Source organism: Cygnus olor, chromosome 11 (genome assembly GCF_009769625.2).
Source record: "Cygnus olor isolate bCygOlo1 chromosome 11, bCygOlo1.pri.v2, whole genome shotgun sequence".
In the NCBI taxonomy this organism is placed as follows: domain Eukaryota; kingdom Metazoa; phylum Chordata; class Aves; order Anseriformes; family Anatidae; genus Cygnus; species Cygnus olor.
The window spans coordinates 4,576,927-4,603,908 of NC_049179.1; the positions used below are offsets into that span (position 1 = coordinate 4,576,927).

At 39.2% G+C, this 26,982-nt stretch overlaps 1 protein-coding gene and 1 long non-coding RNA gene across 7 annotated transcripts in view; one reads left to right on the forward strand and one right to left on the reverse strand.

Moving 5' to 3' along the window:
- LOC121076069 overlaps nt 1–26,982 on the reverse strand; it is a 130,831-nt gene that overhangs the window by 15,398 nt on the left and 88,451 nt on the right. For all 3 annotated transcript variants that reach the window (XR_005823315.1, XR_005823314.1, XR_005823313.1), the window contains one exon: nt 25,384–25,502. This is a non-coding gene — a long non-coding RNA (uncharacterized LOC121076069). The remainder of the gene's footprint in view (nt 1–25,383; nt 25,503–26,982) is intronic.
- The window catches only part of LOC121076068 (neuronal acetylcholine receptor subunit alpha-7), a 45,694-nt gene that overhangs the window by 2,632 nt on the left and 16,080 nt on the right, over nt 1–26,982 (forward strand). The window contains exons 2-4 of one of the 4 annotated variants that reach the window (XM_040570078.1): nt 238–362; nt 21,424–21,468; nt 25,362–25,471. In XM_040570078.1, the coding sequence (XP_040426012.1) occupies nt 345–362; nt 21,424–21,468; nt 25,362–25,471 (173 nt within the window). In that variant the 5' untranslated portion in view covers nt 238–344. Of the gene's footprint in view, nt 1–222; nt 363–21,423; nt 21,469–25,361; nt 25,472–26,982 lie in introns of those variants that run through there. The other 3 variants (XM_040570076.1, XM_040570077.1, XM_040570079.1) reach the window with 3 other exon arrangements.

A 26,982-nucleotide genomic window follows, 5' to 3' on the forward strand; every position in this document is an offset into this window, starting at 1 on the left:
AATCCCTCTTATAGGATGGGATGAAAGGAAAGGATGATAATACATTTGTGGTACGATTTTGCTACAGTAGCTGTAGAACTATACGAATCCCAGTGGCATTTCTATGCAGCATGTAGGATAACAGCTACATAATATCTGGTATAATGAGAAGAACATAACACTGTAGTTTTACTTTCCAATGTAGAATCCCAATCATTTTTCTATTTATTCCTGTGCCCAAAGAGTCCCTACAAGGAGAGTTCCAAAGGAAGCTTTATAAGGAGCTGCTGAAAAATTACAACCCTCTAGAACGACCGGTTGCGAATGATTCCCAGCCTCTCACTGTCTATTTCACTCTCAGCCTCATGCAGATCATGGATGTGGTGAGTCTGTAACCTCATAGGAAACTATTTCTTTAAAAGGATGGATTTTCCCTTCCCAGAACAAGGATATGTGATAGCAAAGGAAGACTGCAAGACCTTGGAAAGCACAAATAATTGAAGAGACAATGCCAAATTTTGACTGCCTTTTTAAAAAAAAAACAAGCAAATATAACAGTAAAGTTTGTCTCTTTCCTAGAGCTCTTGTCAATATTCCCCAATGTTCTTAGCAGTATGAAGTATTTAAAATGATGCTCAAACTTTATATTTTGCCTTTTGAATCCTTAATTGTACTCAAGTCCAACAAGAAGTGTAGTCTGTGGGGGAATATGCAACAACAAAGGTCTTGCTTACTGGTGGTCACTTGAGCTTCTTATTTGGGAGTGGAGGGAGGAAAGGGGTGTTCTGGCCAAAATCCAGGTTATTTCTTATCTTATTTAGACAAGATTCTTAAATTCTCTGCTTACTTTTTAGCTGCTCTGTTTGCAACCACAGTTGGGTGGTATAGAAATGGATATTCTTGTGCATTGCTTTCTAGGCTTATAAAATGCTCTGTAGGATCTTCTGGGTTCAAATATGAGTAATTTAAGCTTCATTCTGTCACAGCTGCACAAAGATCAAACTCTACACATAAGCAGATTTACAGTATTTATTTTTACTGAACTCAACTAGCTATGGCTGCTAATAAAGAAGTTAATCACTTAAAGCTAGTAGTTAACCTCCAAACGCCATCATCTTTCCATGAGAACCCTAAAGTATGAGGCACAACAAAATTCAGAAAAGAAAAAGATGGGATTATTCATGACAAGTGGCTTGCTTTCTGTTCCCTTGGAAGCTGACAACTGCCAAAATCCAGACACCGTTCATTTATTATCTAAAGGTCAGCACACACAGAGAACTCTGCAACTTTAAATGCTCATAGTTTCTATGCACATTTTTGCAAGTTTTAGGTTTATTAGACCTAGGGTGAAAACTAGGATATGTATTTCCACTGTGATATTTCCTATTTGCTGAAGTGAGAATAGACAGCTGTAATCAGTGACTTGTTTCAGTGTCAGTGCCACTAAAGCCAGCAGGCAAAACACATCACGCATCCTGTCTGTGGCAGATGAGCTTGCAATATGCAATACCAGACAGTCAAACAGAAGCTGTATGGGGTATGCCTACTGGAGTGAGGGCAAGGGAAGAATGTATGTTATGCAGAGTGCAACAGTTTGTAAAGGTGCTGGCAGGTTGTCTCATGCAGACTGGGGCTGTGCACGGACGCCTGGGAGCCAGCAGAGAACAGCCAGACATCAGACCAAACTCTGATGTGAGACAACAGCCCGTACCAGGGGCTTATACCACAGACGACACGAACATCCCTTTCCCTGTAGGTGGGCACGCTTTTGTTATTAATGATACTTACTGTGGGTGAGCTTAAGAAATTTTAAAAGAAGGGGATTTCCTCACACTGTGCACTCTGCAGATGCACGCAGCAGTTGACTCCTGACACCAAGACTCACTCTGAGGAGTCAAGTAAGCAAGAATACCTTTGGAGTATCAGAGACAACAGAAAGAGCATAAAAATGAGGGACAACACAAAAACAGTAACTGATACCATGTTAACCAGGGATATATTAATTTCACACTTCATCTTCTAATTGGATTCCTTTAGGGTGTATCAAGGTAAAAGCAAACAAAGAGGGATTTGAAGGGCAGGGGGAGTCGTGAGGACCGGGCCTGCATGGAGTGGAGTAAGAGAGGGAAGCTGAAGTGAGGAGAAAGAAGGGCAGCACAGACAGTGCTTCAAAGGTCTGAAGGCCTGACAGCCCCTGTTTGGGCTACTGCTGCAGCTATTCCTGCTGGCTCAAACCTTCGCCGGTTTTCTTGCCATGTACGGCAGGAATGTGGAGGACAGGGCAGAAATAACCACTAGGTCCTCTTGGCCCCACCTGCTCTGTGGGCTAGAGTGTCAGTCTAGCTGCACTTTCCAGTGCAACAACAGCCCCTGTAGTGGCTTCTGCAGCAGCTCCTGCTGGCTGGAGTCTCCAGCCGTGGCCATGCCTTTCTACCTGCCTGCTTTTAGTTAGATTTTTATCTTTGGCAGTACTAGGCCAGTATGTCCCGGAAAGCTTAGCCAGTCTGAAGGCCTGTTCGAACTGAGCACTTTAACAGAATGTATTTTAATCATACTTCTGAAGATATCCCCACAACACACGGTGCCTCAAATGAATCTTGGACCAGGCTTCGATTAAAACCCTGTCCCAACCATGAACATACTTCTTAACACAGACTTCCTTTACATCATCACCGAAAGTGTCCTGAATGGAATAAGCTGAACATCCATGAGACTTCATGACACTTTCAAACTTCAATTGAATCTTTACTATAAAGGTTTCCCTTGCATTCTGCGTCAGTTAAGTGTGGGGCTTTCTCTTCCCCACACTCCTGACGCAGCTATAAGCATGACCTTGCCTACTGTACAGAGAGGTGGCTGCTGGGCAGACAGACGGCTAAAGGCCAGCAGTCAGTCAACTTCAGAGTTAAAAACTTCTGGAGCTGTCAAATTTAATTAATAATAATAATAATAAAAAGTAGAACTGAAGGATTAAACTGCAAATATTCACAGATTGCTAGCCAATCTGGGTATAGTCAGTAACTGGCAGTCATGGCTAATATGATTCAAAAGGGAGTTTTTGATCCTATGTGCCTTCCAAAAAATCCCCTTCATTATCAGTAAGAAGCCACGGTTTTTGTATTGACAGTTTAGTTACAGCTCATTCTGCTTGCTATAAAACTGACTGCCATTATTTCTCAGAGATCTGGGATTGACAGGCAAAGAAAGAAACCAACCATGAAGTAAATTAAGCTTCACACTATAAAACAAATGAGTTTTCTTCATTGTCAACAAGAAGCAAATGCTGGTGGGAAAGACAGCTACTTGCAATAACAATTACTGGTTTAACAAACTAGAAACAAAACATGTCACCATCATGCTATTCCTGCATTTTATATATCCACTTTAATGTCTTCTCAGCTAATACAAGATATACTAAGCACTAGACCCATCCAGAGCAGATCTGTCAAGTCCCCGGCAGAACTCCAGCTGCTGATTTCCTTACTTGAACTCTCTTCCATTCCACTCTGACTTTGCCAATAGCAGAAGGGAGATAGTATATGAAACCCTTTCCCAACAAAGTGGACATTTCCTACTTTACATTTTTAGTTAATCCAGATTGCAGATATGCAATTACAAATATCTGCATAATTGCAGATATGTTTTTCTTTTTCTTTTTATTAATATTTTATAATAATATGCATGCTAGCATCAGGACTACCTAATGAGGGACCTGTAAGTTCAAATTGCCCCACCTTAGTTTAGTCCAGTAGTAGAAAACAGCTAATGAACTGTCTAGTGAGAATGCAAACTGACAGCATGAATTATGCGAAGTGTTTCCAAGTGGGGAGGGAAAACAGGGGCAGCATATGAAAAATGCAATTTTGGAACACATTAATGAAGAGGAGAGCTAGGAAATTGGGAAATGCTTAGAAAAGAGGTGGGAACACATGGTAGACCTGAGAGTTTGGAAGAATGGTGAACTTTAGGTGCATGAGGAGAGAGGGACAGAATGGAAAGAAGCATGTTTGAAAGGGGTGGACTTTGAAAAAGCTTCTGTGTCTAGTTAAGAAGCACTTTTAATAGAAAGATCCTAGGTATATTTTAGTTCACTTTATTCCTAGATTCCTTATAGAAAAATTGCTGCTCTTAAGCCTTGCAAACGATCTTACAATTAAATCATAAATCAGTGAAAACAAAGTAGAAACAGCCAGCTAGCCAGAAGTGCTCTTCAAGGACATTTGAGATTTATAATATCAGACGAAGAATAAGAGATTTCTTTTGCTTTTTGTAATTATTTGCTTCAATTTTCTTGAAATGAGAAACGCCAAGCAATTCGATAAAATAAATGAAAAATAACTTTCCTGTGTGATTTAATGAAGTCTTGTTTCAAAACTCCTTGCAGGAAAGCAATGTATATTGAACTAATAGACATAATAAACCTGTCTGGATCTGAGTTAGAAAACATTTGGAGACGTCTGACTTAAGGAAGCTAAACAAAATTTAAGAGTGAGCACAGAAGGAAAATCCTAACAGATGAACCCTAAGGGTATCTGCATGCCTTAGTGGCAGTAAAGGAGAAGGGATTAGTGGGTGGTCAGAGTTGCTCATGGTCACAGCTTCAGCACAGTGTTAAAAAAAAAAAATTCAGGACAAGATGTAGAGAAGCTACTTATTTTCTCTGCGTCTCACCTGATGGAACCCCATTATCTCCACAAAAAGTCTTTGGCATCTGCCTATCTAATATTTCAGTGCTGGTGTGGAGTATGAACCTAGCCTATGCTTAGGGAAAACTTTCAACAGATACATTTTTGTGAAACAGATTCTTGAAATGTGCTGATATTGTATAATTTTGACACTGGATACAATTACAGCCATCACTTTCTTAAGCACTTTGTGGAGGCAAGCACTTAATATTCTTATTTCCTCCTGTAATATCCATCCCAACGACAATATCAGAGAAGAATATCCAGCCTATTGGTTTAGAGTGAGCACTAGGAACAGACGCAGAAGCAGTGCTCTTCCTGCTCTGCTAAATCTCATGCAGAACAGGGAATGGCATAGAAAAACAAATATAGTGATAGTGAAGGTATTAATTTTGTGCCTAGCCTGACATTTTTACAAGACATATTCATATTTGCTGTTAGTGCAGTTAAGAGAAACACATCTGAGAGAATTCCATCCCCAAAAGTCAGAATATGAAACATTAGAAGTTAACGCAAAATGATCATGCATTTACGCTGCAAATTACTGCTTAGAGACACAGAAGTGAAGATCTGGAATACATTGAGATATACAGTGATAGTTCAAATTCCAAGTTTACTGCTATCTAGACAAGCAGAAAAATTCAACACATATTGCAGTTTGGAAGAGACCTCCAGAGGTCATCTAGTCCAAGCCCCTGCTCCAAATATGTCTAAATAGATCCCCTTACTTAGGACTATGTCCAGTCAAGTACCGAACACTTCCAAGGACACGGATTCCACAAGCTCCCTGGGGTAACTTGTTTCCAGTCTGTAACTGCCATCAGGGTAAGAATTTTTTCCTAACATTGGATCAGAATTTCCCATGTTCCATCTTGGAAACAACACTAAAAACTTTCTAGAAAAATAAGGTACACTTCCTTCTTCAACAAGATTGGATACATAGCATAAAGATACTTCTAGTGAAGTATATCAGATTTCTTGACTATTTGCTGCAAAGTATGTATTTTGACTTTAATAAAGCCTTTCTGAATAACATTCTCAGAGAAAAATATGTAGAGAGTAAGGCCTTGGCAAACCCACATTGCAGAATGGTTTATAAAATCATGGAGTAGTTGTCAATGATTCACTGTCAAAACAGTGAGATTTAGTTACATGGTGAGATTCCCCAGGAACCTATCTTGACCTCAATTATTTTCATTAATGGAATAGCATAGGTGGAATAAGAGAATTTTTCATTAAATTAACAGATGACATAAGTTTGGGAGGGGCTTGGAGAATACTGAGGGCAAAAGTAGAATTTACCATTGTCTTGTAAAAGTAGAGTAAAGGAACTGGTTTGACCCAATTTGATGCATGTTTTTTGCAAAGCCTAAATTATGTTAATTTTTGACTACTATGTTTTAAGAAATATTTGGATGTAGTGGAAATAATCAGTGGAGGCTTTGCTTGGCTTGAATGAGTTTAATTTGATCCCTAGGTGCTTTCTTAACCAGGGCCAAAGATAGGTCAATATTGCCTTCAGATGAGGGCAGATATTTGTATTATTTTTATCATTCTAACAAGTATAAATTGTAGTCATGGTCCAGGCTTTCCCTGTGCTAGATGACATGTAAACACAGCAGAAAAGTTCATCTCTGTTTGTAAACACTTACAGACAAGTTATGTGTTGACAGACTAGATTTCTTTACCAGTAAAATCATTCACGTCACTGGAACTGTTAATGAAGCTCACAAGACAGTGTTAGTCAAATAAAAATGCTAAAGTTAAGACCAGACAAACTATTGCATTGGGATCAGAACAATGGCTTTCTGATATTCATTCTCATTAATATGCCTTAGACTTTTCTAAGGACTTCCAGCAACAGTACTTTGCAACTGTTGACTACGTTACAGTGTTCTGGCGCTCTCTGGCTTGAATCTTGAATTTTTATCAGCGCTCTCTGTGGAACTCAGAACACCATTTTGTGAGTGTCCTAAGCTGGATGAAGCACTCTGCTGCTGAAAGAGATGCTCTCAGTAGTCTCTGGCCTCATGTCCCTACCCCTCTGGCTTGCACTACTGCCTCTGTGACTGAGTGGTGAGCTATAACAATGTTGTGCGTAGTCATTTCTTTAGATGACTTGTCTTTAGTTTGGAGTTAGATTAGCTTAAATTGCACACAAACATCTACCCTTGGCTTTTTTACTTCTTTATTTAAAATATGTTATGTTTAGAAAACTCAGGTTAGTTCCATCTCTGTCTGAGCCATGTTTCTCAACCTGGGAAAGTGCTGGCTAAATACGCTTTTAGCTTGTGAGTTCTATAGCAAGACTTACAGTGACAAGCATTTTGGTGGATATAAATGTGTCCATTTTGCTGAACTCTGATAATTATTATTTTTTTCTTTTTACTAGCAGAAAAATCAGCATTAAGTCATTTATTTAAGGAAATTGAATTTAGTTATTAATCTCTATGAATATTCAAATTGTTACTTATGTTGCACAATATCATTTAGATTGGAATCTTCCATAGCTTCTCCAGACATTTCCTAGCTAATTAAATCTTTTAGTACATAAGCTTTCACTTATTTTCCTGTTTCTCCTGGTTCTTTTTTGAATTTCTAGTTGGGAGAAAGAAAAGTGCTGAACAATTTTTTTTTTTTTACCTAGTGAGCTATAGCAGAATCTCAAGAGAAATCCTGTTCCTTTAGGCTGTTCAATTCACTTGTGCAGACCAAAGAAAAAATGAAAGCATGAAAACTTTTTTATGTTTATCTGAACTCAGTCAAAGTTTGCTCATTCTATATTGCCCTTGGTTACTTGTATGATTTAGAATTATATATTCAAGGGCTTTCATCCTTGTCTCATTTTACAAAGTGTAAGTATACAGCTGACTTCAATGACTTACATACAGTGCTTAGAAAAGCCACTGCATAAGAATCTGCAGGCTCGGTATTTGCAATCAAATACTCTGGACCCACTGGGCAAGATAGTAATGTGAAATATTTGAAATTTTAAAAGGAAAATTATGCTGTCATTCAGAGAAGCAGAACAGATTTTATAAAGAAACAGACTATAAAACAAACACCCCCTCAAAAAAAAAAAAAAAAAAGAGAAATTTAAATGTGGAAAGACAAATAAAAAAACCAGATCAACAGGCTCATTGAAAAATGGTGCTAAAGAAGTTTTTAAGCTGTTTATCAAACCTCAGCAGCTGCTTTGTAAACAATGGTTGTGGCAGAAGCTCATCAAATCTGCATTATACTTTTAATTTTTTGCATTCATTTCGGTACACTAGAAAAAGTCTCTCCAAGCTTTATTTTTCTTTAACTTGGCTGCTTCCCTCCATGCTGAAAGGAGAAAATATTTTCATTGTCATCTTGCAGCCATTTGCCATTCTACCTTGATTTATTCCTTAGAATTTAGAAAAGCAGAACAGCTGGGATATGATTTTTCAATATTTTTAATTAGTTTAATACCTGTGGAAGTTACTGGATTATAACGTAAAAGTTTTCTGTTTCCCCTCAAAATATGAAGACCAGGTCTTCTCCAATAACAGCCTAAAATATTCTGATAATTGATGTATTTAAACAAGCAGCCAACACATCTCCAACCCTACTGTTGAGATTCAGATTTACTAGGAGAAATTGCAGACTTATTTTTGTGGTATTTGTCAATTTTTCCTGTACTTTCAAATTCTTTTATTGAATATTTTCTGGCCTTTTGGACTAATTTTTTCATCAGTATCTTTCTTCTATCTTTGTATCTTTTACCAGTATCTAGTCTTCTCGGACAATGTTAGTTCAGGAAAGAGTAGATGTTTATTGTATGAGAACTTCAGGACTTTTTTTCTGGTTTCACAGGAGAGGTCTCCTGTTTAAACCACCTGGGAATTGTAATCCAGATCAGGTTTTGGGTTTGCTTGCTTGTTTTTAATATCATAGAATCATAGAATGGTTTGGATTGGAAAGGACCGTAAGGATCATCTGGTTCCAAACCCCTGCCATGGGCAGGGACACCTCCCACTGGACCAGGCTGCCCAAAGCCCCATACAGGCTGGCCTTGAACACCTCCAGGGATGCGGCACCCACAGCTTCCTTGGGCAACCTGTGCCAATGCCTCACCACCCTCTGAGTGAAGAATTTATTCCTAAAACACAAGAAAAGCAAAGCCGTTTCTTTTAACATTCCTCTCATCCCTTGAGATATAATCAGCCCTAGTCATAAAAGCTCAGTACTTTGTTTTCTAAACACACTGGTGTGGATACTCCATTAACACAAGATGTGAGCAGATATCTAATGGTATGTGACTTGTGATGAAGGTTTTTATCCTTACTATGAAAAGTATGAATAAAGTCCTAGAAAGTAGATTCTGATGTGCTGTATTGCTGTAGAGCACAGGAAGAACACAAAGCTTACTAGCACAATGGAGTTTTCAAATTCACATCACCTAGGAATTATTACTAGTCCTCAGTAATCAGAGAATAAAGCCAAACTACAGCACAAGACATAGTTTCTGAGAGTCCTGTCTTTCTAACTAGCGCTTGTCCTTATACAAGGATTTAAATTCAGAGAAGTTTAGGGACTGAAATGAATACACACCTTGTAATTTTAAGAGTTCCTCTTTTTATAAAGACTATTTACAGTTAAAATTACAATATTTCTGTCGTATTCAAGTACTAGACAATACATCATGCTGTGGTTTTTATGTGCACATGGACTGATTACATGCTCTATAAATCTGGTGCTACTCGGCAAAGCCTGTTTTACAGTGCATGTAAAGATGGCAGCTGACTTAATTCTTCCTGGATTTGATTTGCCTCTGACTGCGCTGTGAACACGCACTGAGGGAAGAGTCCAGTGCAGGTGGTTGCCCCTGCTGGACCCATTTCTTGCCCAGGAAGGCTCCTGGAAGTGCTGTGGGAAGATGCTGTGGGCTGGATGAATTCTATGGGGAAAAGCAACCCCTGCCTAACCAGCACGGCCTCTGCCCCACTCCTGTAACATGACCTGTGTGGGTCCACAAGTTGGCAGGAGAAGTGCTGCAGCAATTTCAGGGCTGATGACAAGGCAAGCCAGTAACTGCTGCAAGCAATGCACCTAACCTCCAGTGCTGTCCTCGGGAGCTCCTGTGCTACCAGAGGAGCTTGGGGACTGAAGTAAAGCACCAGTGTTGGTTTAACAGTTCTAAATGTTAGTCCTGATGGGTATGACTCTTGAACAATGGAGTATGTGGTATTCTGTTTCATTTATGTCTGTATTCTCCGACCTGTGCAGATACAGTGATTGCTTTTCTCTCAGAAAAGCATACACTATAAAAAGTTTTCAGTAATTTGCAAACTAATAGTGCTGACAACAGTTGAACAAAGCATTGCCAAAGGATTGCAAGCAATTTTCTATCTATGAAGAGTATATTAACATAGAAACATTTAAATGTTAATTACTTCAAATTTAGATGATACAGATTTGAATTCTTCAGTTTCTGTAAACTCCTCACCATGCTTGACTGAATAGACTACTGAGCAATCCAACTGTTCCCAAGCTAAATATATCTCTGAGTTACAGCAAAGTAAAAAAAAAAAAAAAAAGGTGTGGGGGGAAGTATCACAATGGGTTGGCAGCAGGCAGCACACAGCATATATGTACAAGCACGTATATAGAAAAATAAAATTTAAAATTCATTTAGAATTTCAAACACTTAAACATTTATTTTCAGTGTCAACTAATTTATTTTGAATTTTTAAGTTATTTAACATTAAAATAGATTGTTTTCCAAGAATAACTATAAGAAGCCTAACGTACAGTTAAATTCAGATTTAACCTTCATTTATGATCGCATGTGCATGGCTGTTCACTGAAACCAGAATTTGATTTGTAAAGAAGAACGGTTTCAATTTGTAAAGAAGAAAGGCTTCAACACTAGCTGTACTGGGAAGTACTAACAGCATGGCATAAAAGATTTTATTGGCAGCAACATAAGAATATGAAATCTATCCAGTTTGTCCCTCCAAAATCCTCTAGCAGTGATGCAAAGCTGTATTTGCATGGCCTGTAAGCGTATCCATATGTTACATACATGATGATCAATAACCACGCGCAAAGTTGGTGGACCCATGCCCATGTTTATACAACGCTACCCCTTGGGACTTTTATTGTTCTCTGTGTTCAGCTGTGACTATTAAGAGATTTCTGTTGTTGGTAGCCTAATAATTACTCTCAATAGCTATGCAGTTGTGTCAGTTGACTATCTGAGAAGAAAGAAGCAGACCTTTCACACCCCACCACCAAGAGTACAAAAGGCAAGAATGAAAATGATAAAAGTAATGAGCACTGCTAAGTTTGACTGAAACACTCACCGAGCTCAAGAAATTCAGATAAGCACGGATTTTATGGAATTTGGAGACTTTGCTGTACCTCTGACCCCATCAGCTGAAATGTTCATTTCATAGGAGAGAGTTTGCTCTTTTGTGTTGCCACAGACAGCAGCCTGAAGGACCGTGTAGGTGTTCTGACGCTTGTTGCATTTGTGAAGAAAGACACACAGGTGATTTTCATCAACATATTCCTCTCAGCCAAGCTCATTGATCAACATCTTTTTTTAGTGACTCTGTATAGACACTAGAGAGAAGTGAGGACCACATGGATTCTCAGGGAAATTTTAAAATGAAGACCCTGTAAAAGAAGACTGTTTCCGTGCATCTGCATTTCTCCCTTCCTTGCCTAACCTACTCTCCCCTTTCATTTCTGAATCTGTGGTTAAGTTGAAGTAACCTTGATAATGAAGAGAGGACGTGTAGACATCTAAGTTCCTACAGACTTCTTGAAAACACACAGTGAGGTAGTGGATGAAGAGAAATCACTGGGTGGGGGGGCTCACCATTAAGTCATCCATTTTGTCTCTTAATATAAGAGGAGTGATGTCAATTCTGTGTCTACTCAAAAGTAATGTGTAGCCATGATCTTCTTGCAACATAAATCTGAACAACAAAAAAATAATGGCACTAAAAGCGAGACATGGCACTAAGGGGCATGGTTTCATGATGGGACTCAGTAGGTCAGGTTGATGGTTGGACTTGATGATCTTGCAGGTCTTTTCCAACCCAAATGGTTCTGTGATTCTATTCTGATTCTAAAACCTGTCCCTGACAAGATGTAGGGTGAGGAATACCTAGATTTATGCAATGCTGATTCATCCTCTCTTCCTGGGCGATTAAGGTGTCTTTGTAATACTTTGTGGACCACTGTGCCAAGAGCTGCAGAGACATCCAGCAGGATAAGCAATGTATTTCGTATTTCACCCTTCTCCAGGGTATTTTCTAATTGCCATGGTGATGTGTCTGTGCTGTATCCTGGATTGAACAGAGACCTTGAGACATCTAGAGATATCTACAGACATCTAGAATATTGGTTTATGTTTATTATTACAGAAATTTGGGGAGTTCTTGCTTAATTTGCCTACATTTCAAAAGTTGGAGGAAAAACAGCATAGCCGGAGAGACTGTCTGAGATGAGTGACGGCAGTTTGCTAACTGGTCCTCTGAAGCTGGCTTTAACTATGTCCATTTGCAGTGGACTATTCCTTGTGGTTGTGGCCTGGTCAGATGCCTCTGTCTCTGTGCCTCTGGTGTGTGCCTCAGAGGTACTGCTGTTTTAGCATGTGCACTGATGCTAGAACGTGGCTGACATGCTCTGGTCAGCTGTGGAAATTTCTATTGCACAAAAGAGCATAGAAGAATGCTGACAACGGGCTGGTGCTGGAGCTGTATGCTCTGATCACATTGAGGGAGAGGAAGAGGCAGCTCTGTGTTCAGCTCCTAGTTCTACCACGAACCCTGTCTTCTCTCCTTGAAGACATCACTTGCCTTCCTTCCACAATAATTTACTACATAAAAATGCTATAACAGCATTTCCCTGTGATTTTGAACATTTTGAGGAGGAAGACTTAATAACAAGTCATACATGACTTAAAATTGATAAGCAAGAATAAAATATAGTTGAATCCCCTAGATATAAGTCTATCTTAGCATTACTGTTACATCAGGGTGTAACAAGCTGACCTTTCAACTTCTGTGTTTTACAGCTTATCTCTAGGCAAATACATCAGCTTCAAAGGCTTCAATTCCCGTTTTAACTCTGTTTGGGGAGGAAGGCTATGGGAGCTCTTTTATTCCCTCTTAGTCTGGGGAACGGTCTGTACTTGCCAGATCCCAGCATGCGTTAGGAGCTGGCGTGCCTATCCGTCTCAAACTGGCAATGGTAACCACCACCTAGAGCCAGTACTGAACAGTAACGCAGGGTTCAGTCTTCTCAATGGGAGCGCCTTGGAATATAATTGAATCAAGACTTACTTGTAGAGAAGGTGACAGAATACAGTTATTACTTAGCATGTTTGCGGTAAATGCAACAACACTATTAGGTCTATGCTATATTTAATAATTGAACTGAGTGAAACCTACAGTGAATCATGGGAATTCATAAGTTGAAATAAATTCACCCTCCCTCTCTTGCTCCTCAAAAGAATATTTTTTCCCAGAAGATGTTCTGAAGTATGTTCCTAGCTATGCTGTATTCTGCTCATTTAATAAGCCTGATCCCTGCTTGTCTTTGCAAGGATGAATGTGTTCAAATCTAAATACAATCTCTTGTTAATAATGATGTACTGAAAAAGAAAAATGACTGCTATTACAATTACATCTCCATGGTAACACAAATGGTACATCATGAGCCTGTTACACACGTTTGTAATCTCCACTTCTTTTCTGTGAAACTAGGTAGAAATAAGTCTCAAGTCCACTGCCAGGACAAAGCTCTGTTACAGTCAATGGCAGTCACAACTGTCAGGTGTTTTGTCAGAGTATAAATGGAATGGAAACACATTCCCATGTTTTAAGTAGGCTCAGATGCTCTGTTCAGAGTTAGGATGGCTCTTCTGTGCTCCTTCTCCAGAAGTTTGGCTGCTGTATAAGACTTGCATCAATCCAGAAGACCTGTACATTGTTTTGAACAAACTCTGCCTTTCTTTTAAAGCAGGACAAAGTAACTGGGGAGAGAGCACAGGTTGCTCCTTGAAAAAAGCATGTGAGACCAAATAGTATAAAGGAACCACTGGAGTTTTTCAGACTTGCAAAACAGAGCACATATGGGACAATTTCAAAAACAAATCAAAACACCAAAACCCAAAACCCTTAGAATTTTACTTGTAATTAAGGGCAGCTTTTTTCTTCCCCTTTATGTTCCCTAAAAACCTATTTCACATTATCAACTCTCCACATGGCTTTTTATTCCTACGCAAAAAAAAACCAAACAAATAATCCTTAATTCCATCCCAGTTAGCATTTTAATAAATCTTGCTTTTTAGCAGGGGAAATGTAGGCAATTCCTTAGGCTTTAGGGGTAACAAACATGGCCCACTAGGCAGCAGCCTCTATTACAGTCTTCAAGATCAAGACTTGCTACTGCCCCCACCTAAGGACTGCAGGCAGTCCTTGGCAAGCAGCAGCAATTTTCATTTCAATGTCTCTGCAGAAGTGTTGGGCTGGCTTTTTTGAATAACTGATTGTTATCTTCATCCTTGAGATGGCAAAATTCAATTATGTAAGCGCTCCTAAGAAGTGGGCCACCTTTGACTTTAACACAGAAGTTTAGCACTAACCTCAGCACACAAAGACCAAAGAATTGCAAGTCTCTCCCGCATATTGATTTAATGTTAGAAAGAATGTGAGCTCACTGTGGTGATTTCAGGCGGGCTCCAGGTAGGTGAGGCTGGACCACATGCTGCCCTGGCCTCTCCTGGGGGCTGGCCACGCAGGGTGTCACTGTGCACCAGCAGGATGTGCAGGAATGGGGAAGTCCAGCCCCTCCACTTCTCTCCATAAAGTTTTGAGGACTTCAGTTTCATCCTGTCACTATGGCTGCCTAAAAGCATGCCTGCAGCTCCAACCATAAGATACATGAGCACCTTGCTGGCTTCAATGTCTTGATCCTTACATATAGCACAGAGCTGAGGAAGCGTTATTGCCCCTGTTTTTTCAAACAGGAAAGTGAAGCACAGTGATAATCAGGTGTCCACCACTCAGAAGGACCATTTCAGGATACGGAATTCCCCATTCCCAGGCTTTCCTCTGACTTTTTCTTCCTTTCCAATTTCCTGCTACATGAGCAGCTTGCTATGGAACCCATCTAGGATCTGGCTTTGCTGGGGAGCTCATTCTATATCCTCTTTTATCCTCTTCCAAATTTATGGCACTGCTTCAATGCTGGGCTCTCAGATATGATCTTCAGCACATTGCTTATACAAGGGATTATGTCTGCTCTATCGTTAGGGCCTGATAGCTTCCATGAATCTTAGCTCCACTTGACAGCAGCTTGATCTGACAGCATCAGAGAACTGCCAAAAGAAGCCAAAAGCTAGCAGTAGATGTATCTTTTGCCAACTGGCCATATGAGTGCTTAACTCACCCTCCAGTCCCTTCTCTCAGAATTAACACTCTAAGAATTCAGGCCTTTTCACTTTATACAGAGCTCAGTGTGTGACCCTAAAAAGGAAGAGGAAGAAAACCCCAAGCTGTGTTACGCAAAAATTCCCTCACTAATTAAACATGGCAGGATTTTAAATGAGGTGGGATAAAACTTCATTAGGCGCTAGTACTTTGACAGAAGACGCTGAGAATATTTAATGAACAAGTGCTGAGACAGTGAGGTAAGAGCTAATGAACTAATTAACCTTCTGGTTTTAAGAGGCTAACATGCAAGCAAACAGAAGTGAAAATCTATATTGGAAGTGCCTTACCAGTCTCTCACTGGCTGCCAGCCCATTCTTAATTTCAGACTACAATTACGAACGTTGGTCTTGTGACGAGATGCTGGTCAGGAACCTAGCATTTTTGCTAATAATGAGGGATGTCTTAACATGTTTCTAGGAACTTTTATTAAGGTTCATAGTGACCAAAGTGCAGTTCAAAGAGGTGCTGAAGAAGGCTGGAAGCAAGCTGTGTCTCTAAAGCCTTATAATGCTGGTTCTTGAAATGCACAACAGGCTTTCTCTGAAATCATGGGGTGAAAACTTGACTCTGCTGCTATCAGGAGGAGTTCTGTTGCTTACTTTGCAGTTTGCACACTTGTGTTTAACTAACCTTAAGAGTTTTGCAGTATGCCACTACTATGCCAACTCATTCAGAGTTAAGGCTCTAAGCCAAATCATATTAACTGTGTTTCCATAGAAGCATTACATGAATTACCCTTCAACTGTGAAGGCAAAGACTGCTGATGCTAAAATTTTCATAGCCATGTAAGAGGCTTCTGGTTCTCAGATGTGAACAGTGGTACAATTTAAAAGTCCTTCTGAAAACTGAGGCCCTTTCACATGTTGAATCAATAAATAAAGGTTTTTGGAATTACATATCATTTATGAAAATTCTGATTTAGTTAAATATTTCTCAAAATGGAATTCAGGAACTTACTAACTTGTTTTTCAACAAAGCAAGTGATTTTTTTTTTCTTTACAGCTGTATGTAATTATTTATCAAAATATTTAGAAGACTGATGCAATCTGAAGAGTTAACATAGCTGTTTTTACAGAAAGAAAGGAGATTAACTGGTTTTAGGAAATGCTTTTATTAAAAATAAGCATTTAGGAAATGTGACTGTAGTCAGTCATTTCACTAGTTGAAAATCTTTAGCTTACTTATGGGGGAGAAAATACTAAACTCTTCTGAATGGGAATTTTCTCAGGAGTCTTGCAGAAAATGGACAAAACAGGGACAAGCATTGCCTGGAAAGATGAGGGAGCGGGAAGGGGAAAAGACTTTCTATAGAGAGTATGACAGCGCATATAAACACCGGGTCTCTCCTCAGACCCAAGGTGCCTACAGAGGAGCATTTTAATTGACGGACAGCAGCATTGCTTCCTCCTATGCCCAGAAATGTGCTATCTATCTTGGCCCTGAGAAACATAAATGATGAGTGAGCGTGTCTGGAGATTAGAACAGAAGGAGCTGAATAGACTCTAGCGTATGAGCAGTGACAAGCAAAAAAGGTTTCTGTGAAGCTTTCATTCTCTGAAAAAAAAAGTCATTCCAGTCATCTGGAAGCAGTTTGCTAACTTGGACTGGATTTTGTTGAAAGATTTTAATTATAAAACTGACATGGTTTGTGCTGATGGTTCTGTTGACCCTCAGTTTTCCACCAGCCCAATGCTCTGCAGTCCTGTGACACTTCTTGTCATGCTTTCAGGTTCTCCTGTTCATGCTATTCTGTTTCAGAAATAAATAAATAAATAAAATCTATGGAGCAGGAAGTAGATTCTGCATTTTTCACCATTCATGTTATTACCACACTAAAAAGCATTTTTTTCTTTTTTGTTGTTGTCATTAAATAAATATTTAATTTCTTCTCTTCAAGAGGGAAGGGAATATGATGGCAGCCCCCTGGTAGCAGTATATTTTCGAAGAGGTGACACGGTAGGAGCGGCTGCTCCCTGACTACATCAACCATCTTCATCCAGGAACCCCAGACACAGCTGCAGTGCTGTGACTAAACTCCCTGGTGACATTAGCAACATAGCCCTCTTTCTTAGGTCTTACTTTTTCTGTGATTTAGGTGACATTTAACCATGTAGAAATAAATGAAGAATTGAAGTGCAAGAGTTACTGCTAACAGATTTTAGTTAGGACATCATTTTACGCAAGTCTTCTGGGAAGCATTTATTTCTTGCTACTTGCACGTCACCACCTGCATGCCAGTCTACAGGCACGCAGGCTTACTTCGCTTTTCCCCTTGCTTTTTGCTGGATGGCTTTTCTAGTGTGGATGCTAAATAAGCTGACATCCCTTTGAAAGTAAGCAGATAATGTCCCTTACAAAGTTTATATTGCCCAGGCTAATGTCCTGCACAAAGCATTGTCAAATTTCCACGTATCTTCTTTTGCATATTTTGTTGACCATAGAGTAAGGGTAAGGTAATGTGAGAATCTGATACTCTGCTTCCAAAAGTGATCAGTCTGACAGACTGTTTTAAAATGAAAAGGCAGACAAAATCAGACGGGAAATGGAAGAACAGAGACAGTGCAATTCCCTGCAAGAACTTACAGAAAATTTTGGTACCTCTAGCTTCAAAAATGAGTGAAGGACCATTCAAGACCTGATGCCAACTACTTTCCCTTCATTAATCATGCTACCATAAAACAACGTGATAATCAATCCAGTAGCAGCTGCCATCTGCCATCACAAATCATGACTACAATTATGAATTAAGCAGACTGAGGTAGCCTCCCACCAACTTCCCCCTGCACAAATGAAACCTAACTCCTCGTGAGCTGTGCCACTTGTCCAGTACCACCACCCGCACAGCACATAACCTAACATAGCTGGCATGGGAAAAAATACCATACCAGTCCAGACTACATTATATAGTTACTGGCCTCATTCTCTGACTAATTTTCCCAGCATTTGAGAATGTCTCAAGGTCTTTTCTTTGCCCCTTTATAGTAGAAAAGGTTTGTAACAGGAGCTGCCTCACCTTGGCATTCTACGCTTTTTACAAAGTGTTCATAAAATACTGCGATGCAACAAGAAATGGTGACATTCTGTGGAACATTTCAAGCCCACTCATCATTTTATGGGGAAGTACTGCACAACTCTGATGAAAAATGATAATAATGCAGTTTGCTGTAAAGCTTCTAAAACAGTATTCAAAAAGTCCCCTAGACAGGGGAAACTCTGTAGAATGTCTTCTGCCCCACCTCCACCAGCTTCACTTGGGCCTGGAGAAAGGGACAAAGCCTTTAAATCAGAATCTTTCCTCTAGCGATGGGTGAGTCAATCCAATAATGACTACAATTTTGGAAGCCATTTGCTCCTAGGATAAATGCTATAAACCAACTCACAGCATGCAGCGAGTTCTTATAGCCGAGGAGCCGTGATAGGATTTACGATTCAAACACTGATGGATCCTGAAATATAGTGATCCAAGCGGGAGCTATTTTGATCAAACATACTCTTTAAGGCTCTAAACATTTAAAATACCAGAAAGAAACACCAGGAAAGCAGCATGGTCCATCTTCATTTAGGGCTTGTCTTCACCGTAAAAGTTATTTTTGAATTAGTACTCTCTAGATACTCAATTTCAGGTAGGTTTTGAGTGAAAGATTATTGCTCAGAATAACTCTTGGCTTTCAGTGGCTGGACTAGTGCCCCAGAAAATGTCTGCAGAGTCTCCTGCAGGCAACCTGGGATGGCTCTGCCATGTGCCCAGCTGCAAGGCAGTGTGGCAGGCAGCTGAATAACTGCCAGCATCACAGCTGGATTAAAGGGCTGCTGTTCCCTTCAGCTGGGCTAGTTTCACTGGTGAGTGCTAGCTTTCTAGCCTGGTTCTGTGGTGTGTGCTGGTTGATAGTAGAGCTCCTTTATGGTATTCCAGAAATAGTTCATCTGACTACGCTGTAGACTCAGGGCTTCAAAATAAATCCCCATGGCATATCATTAGCTTGAGCATCAGCAGCACTCCAGCTTTAGTGCAGTCTTTTCCTGCTACTCAAAAGGGAACTTTTAAAACATCACTTATCTAAAGCTGGAGCCATTTGTGTGTAGAAAAAGATCACACTGGGAGTAAAATGTGAGTTTAACTCAGGATTTAACAGTGCAGGAGTACACGCCGTTTAGCTAATCGTCCTGAAACAAGTTTCCCACAACATAATGGATTCTGAATTGCCCTGCACCTTTGTGTAGCCAGTTAGACCTCTGCAGAGCAACAAACCTACTGTGTCCTGTGGTGAAGCCACACAGCAGTGGTGCCCTTAGCTTTGCTTAGGTGCAATAGATCAGACATCATGTCATAGGAACTTGGCATGTTCATCTGGGATGATACACAGAGCCTTGAGAAAATGATACTGAACTTTACATGCTGTTATCATTGGTGGTGTTTACGTCTGACCTAAAATGATGAATAGAAACATATACAGACTTTACATATCCCTCATTTGCAACACTTGTTTATAGACTTCAGTTCATGGTATGAATGATCTCTTAAGCATTGTTTCTTTCACTCATTAATTAAAGATCCCATGTAAATTAGTTTTATTGTGCTCTTATACCATATGGAGGTTACTCAGAGAGGCATCAAGTTAATGTTTGCATGGCTAGAGAATAACAGCTACTATTACAAATTAATTTCTACTTTGCCTGGCTGACATCTTCAGTAATGTCTTCAGCACGCTTAATAATGTATTTCTGGTACCAAAGCGTTAAAGAAGCCTCTTTCCCCAGGATGCCATTTAAATGAGTTGTTCACTTGAGATAAGACTCAGTGAAAAAGTAAGGTTCACGGAGGTGATGAAGCAGAAAATAGGAAAAGTGCTGAATCACTTCCTGTGGTCTGTGATTCCTTATATTTTTTTATTTACTTTTTTATTTTAAAGGAACGTAGGAATGTGCATTTGAGGGCAGACTTTATTGATTCATAATACTGATCTTTACCTAAATATTTTACTTGTCTCTATGTTGTACATTTAGTTCAGATTACACACAACGTAGTAATGCTGGCATGCGCTTACCGATGCTGTTCCTCAAAAGGCTCCACTTGCTTTCAAAATACTGTTATCCCTTGCACTGTGTTTGATTTTGCATGCTGTGTAACTGTTTACTGTAGTGCTAATCTAATATCACTTCAATTAAACATCGCTCGGAACTTTTGTTCAATTATAAGTCCACCAAGCAACAGCAAAAGAGTATTTATCTTTAGTAAAGAGTATTATCAAAAAGACAGCTGTTTTGGTATGAAATGTGATTAAATCTTTTTTTGGCCATATTGGGGCATTTAGGAACAAAATTTAAGTTCAAGAGAGAGAGATTTAAATTCAGAGGTCTAGATAGACAAGCAACTCTGACAGTTCCTGCTGTACAGGTGACTGAAACTTGCTATCTCACTTCCTTAGACTGCAAATGAAGCTCTGGCTGTTGCTGGGACAGGGATTGTGCATTCAGCTCAGAGGGTTGAACACAGACAGTATGTGGTATATTCCATTCACTTCACACAACCCAGGTGGATGCTGATACAGTTTGAGGGATGAGTAATTGCTGGTACCTCTAGAGAAGTAAGATCACCGGCATTTCTCTGTGTCTGAGAAATGAAGAATTCATCCCCTTAGTTAACTGCAGCATTAAGATGCCAACTCTATCACCTGAGCTTACATCAGACAGTCACAGGAGGTGAGCAGTAAAGCCTTCAAATTGTAACTTCCAGGCACAAACATAATGTTCTGCCCCGACAACCCTTCTCAGGTAAAACTGGGATGGAACACTTCGATGTGTAGTTCCACTGAAACCAGTGGTGCTGCTTGCCTGTTAAGAAGCTACTCGATACAGCCTCAGTACCTGTCATCTGGGGTTAGTCACACGTCCTGTGTTCAATGTTGTTTCTATTAGCCGTGTATGTCTGGTGTGTAAGGTTAATTAGTGAGAGGGCTGCTCCTAAGCAAAGGTGAAATAGGCAACCTCTCTGATAATCTCTTTTGCCTTTTGAGATATTATTAAAGAAGGAGCCCCAGGAAAAAATCTGGCAGAAAGATACCCTCCAGTAACAGTTTGACTGACAGCAGTAATATGAAACACATTAAAAACTACCTGTGAAAACTTCCCATGCAGTTAGGCAGGGGCAATGATTCCTTTTGTTTTAAAAGGTACCTTAGCACAACTATTCCATAATAGTTGACTGTATTTACTAGTGTTAGCCACATGATACTAAGCTGTCATTTGTTTTTTTTCTCCCCTCCTTTCTTTCTTCCTTTCAGGATGAAAAGAATCAGGTATTAACAACAAATATCTGGCTACAAATGGTGAGTTCTGAGAAACAAAGCAAGTTTTTTCCTCCTTTGGTCTTCACATTTCATCTTGTGATGGTGTGAATTTTAGGAAGCTTTCAAGCTTTTGTTCTGTATCTCACCACACAGTATACAAAGCTAAAGTGAATGGCAAACTGCAAGGCTGAGATTTAGGACTTGATGTTGTTTCAGGTGTTTTTGAAAACTTTTATGAATTTGAGTCACCACAGCTAGATATGTCACAAATTTACTGGCCTTGATTTAGTCACTCTAAAAACTCTTGACCACCCTAAGATACCGATGTCCAGAGTTCCAGTAACTGTAGGTACAAGGTCCTTATCACCCATTTCAACAAATCCACTATTTGCTTTGCTTTCAGTCTGTCTCTTTAGGAAACTGCAAGAGAATTTTAATTAAGATGGACATGCTATTTTCATGTTGTTCAAAATACTGCTTTTGTTAAACATCAATCATCATCAAAGATTAACCGTAAAGATGAGATTTTTTAAGGTTATTTCTCCAAATTCTGTTTCTCAGTTACATGACAAATATATATTGGAACACAGGTTCAGCTTCCTAATGTTCAGCTGCGAACACCGTATTTTTATCCTGGTTTCCCTGTTTGTTTTGCATACATATGGTGTTTGTTTTTCAAGCAGTAGCTTTATTTTACCTTTTGATGCAATGTTTAGCTGCTACAGTTGTCACAGAATTTTCAGACCTTATTTCAGACTTAACATACCTCTGTTGCCACCACTAGATAGCACAGCAGAGAACTTTGCCCCCCATTAACTCAAGAATGACATTACTGGGTAGGAGTAAGTGTCACTCACTTTTTAATAAATGGAACAGACAGTAGAACAGTCAAGAACGTTGTGAGAGTATTTTAAATTTCTTCTTTCTTTAAGTTTAACTAGTGAGAGAGCTGCCCCTAAGGCAAAGGAGCCTACACAGATTTATTCTGACTTGAGTTTTTAATTAGTTTACCACTAAAATTTAGAATTAACAAGATGCCTCTTACCATTCTGACTTGAATTTTTAATTAGTTTACCACTAAAATTTAGAATTAACAAGATGCCTCTTACCATGCTGACTACTGGGCTCCTAGTGCTGCCACAAAAAATTTCTTCCATAAACCCATGCTTTACAAAGATGGGGTAATGTGGGCAAGTTTTCTCCATACTACAGTAGCTGGGATGAGAATTGGCATTTAATTCCCATCTGTATTGCAGAAACTAAACTGTTTGGGCTAAGTAAAGCTTTACAAGAGAGTTTTGCTTTTCAAGACAATCATGCTGCTTCTACAGAAACTTTACACCTTTCAGTTTCTTTAATCAGCTCATTTGATCTAAATAGATTCTTTTTTCTTTGATTAGAGCATTTCTGTAGAAGGCCTCTCCTGCACTGTGGCAGGCTTTAGGAAACAAGTGAGAGATTGTTTGGATGACCTTTGGAGAGGACAGCATGGCTATTCCATTTATTCATAAAGAGAAGTTGACATGGAAGAAGCATTTAGCTCATGCTGTTTTATAGGCTTGTTTTACAGCAGGGTTAAAACTGTCAAATGTAATATGGTTTTGGCTTTGACAAAATGTTGCTATAATTTCTTACCAGGAAAATATACGACAATTCACACTCAAGAAGCTATCACTTATTTTTCCTCTCTTTATCCTAGTGTCCTTGTCCTTTTGGAGATATTTTCCCCAAGTAAATTTTTTGATTCTTTTATATATTCACTGTATTTCTTTTGATTTATTCACCTTAGTACATACTGTATGTGGAACATGTTAAGACCACAATGAGCAGATCACTTGAATACTACAAAAAATGCAGCCACTTTTCATAGCCTGTGTTTACATTAAAAAAAAAAAAGTGTTTCTGTATTCACTGTTTACTCAATGTATACTAGACAGATTCAAAGCATGATTGAGGCAAACATATGACATTTTATGACGCAATGGTCTGCAATGAGAAGTTTTTCCCTGTATGTCTGCCTCCACTCCCTTCCTTGATAAATCATATATATAATCAAAGATGTATCTTAAATATATTTTATCTAGTCATCAATGAAATACTTAAGTACAAAAAATAACCTGGGAGAAGGGCGAATAAAACTAGCATTTATCCAGACTCTTTGGTCATGAACTGTATCTCCATGGCAATACTGCTCAGCATCAGAATCTTAAACTCGATCGAAGTTACAGCAGGAGCCTTGCCTAGTCAAACAGGTAATACTAAGCCAAGTACCCTTAGATGTTTGCTTTTCTAATCTGCATCAAACATACTTCAGCTACAGTGGAGACTGTAGCTCCAAAGTTAAAACAAAATGAGACAGCTCATGTCCAGCTTGATGAGTAAACACCCTGTAAATGTGGCTAAAGAGAGCAACCACAATCTGCTTAGCATTATTTCTAATCCAGTCTTCAAAATTAAGTTTTCTATTAGACTTTTGACTGTCTTTACAGCATTCAGTGCCACCCTGTGCTAGAACATGTTGGCTACAATACCTTGTAGAAGTTAGAATAAGAAATTCTTGGATACATTGGTATTATTTTAATGCTATTCAGATGGCAATCAGCCAGAGAGTCTGGGAGGCCAGTGAGCTCAGCAGCAGCTGCCCCATGTCCCTACAGTCCCAGCCGTGTGCCTGCTAGTCAAAAAAGTGACTTATTCTGTCAGCTCTTGACAAAGAGTCACACAATGCAAACAAGGACCCACAGGTTTAAACACAACACCTCAAAAGCACACTCCAATTGGTTTACATTACTACTCTCGGTAAATAAATAAATAAATAAAGTATCATGAGGATCTTGGTATGTCTAAATTCTACAAAAGATAAGTGGTAGAAAGTACAGTGAATTTTTGTCAATCAGGGAAGACCATATAATATAATTTACCATAAAAATGGAGTTAAAATCCCGAAATAAAAAGATGACAAGCAGTTGATCAGGTTATATAAGCTGTGTATAGATAAATGTGAGCAAGACACATAGTTTGTAATTAGAGAACTGTGAATGGAGCAGGAAGTGAAAAGAAAAAACTATTAACAGACATATTCTGATTTAAGATTCCTGTAAAAATAAAACAAAAAAAAAACTAGTATCTGTAGAGCAAAAGGAAAAAAGCAATACAAAACTCAGATCATTTGTCCAGGTGACAAAGAACTAAAAATTCTTAGTAAAAAATTAATGAGAAAAATATGGAAGCACATGCCAAGAAACACAGTTCTAAACCCTGTTGGTTTGACCACAACAGAACCCATGCCTATATTGGCAGTCACGGAATTGTTGTAAGGAGCCCAGAGAGCCGCCAGGGTGGCAGCTTCCAGTGCAGGAAGCGCCAGCCAGGAAGAAAGCTTCTGAAGCAGTACAGTGCTGCTGAGCACCTGCTTCAAAGGCTGGCTAACTTCAGGCCTCAGGAGCTGCTAAGGCCTTCTGCTGCCAGTATTAACTGTTCTGCCATTTCAGTTGTTTTTCCTATCAACAGAGACTGTTGGCTGCTCTACCACACGCCAGTAATCAAGTTATTACAACCTAAGAATTTGCAACCACAGAAAACAAAGTTGTCTCTGATGAAAAAAAAATGTCATTGAAGTTAAGTATGAATTGTAAAACAAAATCTGTTCTATCCCAAACTGATACTTGAGCCAGCATGAACAATAAAATACAAGCATATCAGATCTTCTTTTATATGCTGTTATATGCATTGCAGTGTGAATTGAAAATGAGATTTTAATGCTTTCCAGTGAGCTCTTGGTAGCCTAATTCACCCTTTTCAAGCATTTTACTGTCTGAAGCTAAATAATATTTCTAACAAGAAAACATGTATTGTTTCAAGCTATACAGTCTGGAGAACAAAATTAAAGCCATGGATGAGAAGAGCTAACATGTTTGGTTTGTATATTTTAGTACTGGACAGATCATTACTTACAGTGGAATGTGTCTGAATACCCTGGAGTGAAGAACGTCCGTTTTCCTGATGGACTGATTTGGAAGCCAGATATTCTTCTCTATAACAGGTGGATACACTTTTTTTTTTTTTTTTTTTTCCTGTGGGGAAGGAGAGAACACAAGACAAATGACAACCATTTCATTAAAATGCCTAGGTTTTGCAGATTTGGAATACTGGAAAATAACTAGTTTACACAGTGGGAGGTCGTATTTGCAAATACTTAGTAAATACTAACAGCTTCTCTATAATCAATTCTAGTTGGATTTTGTGTGATGATTAGAAAACTAAACTTTCCTGCCTGTGTTTAATGGTACAGGTAGTGATAATTTTCTCTGAAATTATTTGCTTGGTGTAAATATTTACTGGTGAATTCAATCAGCTGCAGAAACTTGGCTGACATGAGAGATTCTTTGGCTGAACCATTATATGCTGGTTCCCATTGTGGAATGTATTTAGTTTAAAAAGGTGGCATATTACTACTTCTTAGAAAGAACAAAAACTTAAGAGTCTGTAATAAAGTGTGTTTTTTTGGTAGTGTATGTAAAGGAGAGTAAATACAAGCGACTTTGAGTATTTAAGATACAGAGAAAATGGGGGTGTTAAACAAGAAAACAGAACAAATGCTAATTGCTTGCTACCCTGTTCAGGAAGGGTATGTTCACTGGAGCTCTGAATCCTTCTGAAAGACTACGTGTAAGAAATTAGTGGCCCATTTTTTGGAGTATTCACGATAAACTTTAGCTGTGGAATCATACTGCTTTAGCAAGGTGCAGTAGTAAATCTCAGCTGAAATTGGATGCTAGTCTGTTTAAGGGTTCAAAGTGTTATCTGTGAGCAAATTCACTGCAAACCCCAGATCTATTTAAAACAACAGCACATCAAAAATAAAAATAACATTGTTTATTAAGTAGAAACATTAATAGTGCTAATGGGAGTACAAAACCTAGGCATACAATTGCATGATACAGACTGTTTTAGTTAAGTACTATTCACACTACTTTTCCAATATATCACATGATTGTGACATCCCCTGCACTGTAGGTTTCTGTTATTAAAGCAATGCAGCTGCTGGATTTTATGTACAAAAAGTAAGTTTTTTTTGCATCTGTTGTGGTTTTAGCCCAGCCAGCAGCTAAACACCACACAGCCATTCGCTCACCCTTCCCCCTCCCTCTCTGGGATAGGGGAGAGAAACGAGAAAACTGAGGCCTGTGGGTTGAGATAGAGACAGTTTATTAGGACAGAAAATATAATAATAATAATAATAATATGTACAAAATAAGTGATGCACAATACAGTTGTATGTATCGGTCACCACCCGCTGACCGATGCCCAGCCTATCCCCGAGCAGCCGGCCCCCCCCACCCCGGCTAGCCACCCCTATATATTGTTCAGCATGACGTCAGATGGTATGGAATACCCCTTTGGCCAGTTTGGGTCAGCTGTCCTGGGTCTGTCCCCTCCCAGCTCTTGCTGCACCCCTAGCCTGCTCGCTAGCAGGACAGAGCGAGAAGCTGAAAAGTCCTTGGCTTGGTGTAAGCACTGCTCTGCAACAATTAAAATGTCAGCATGTTATCA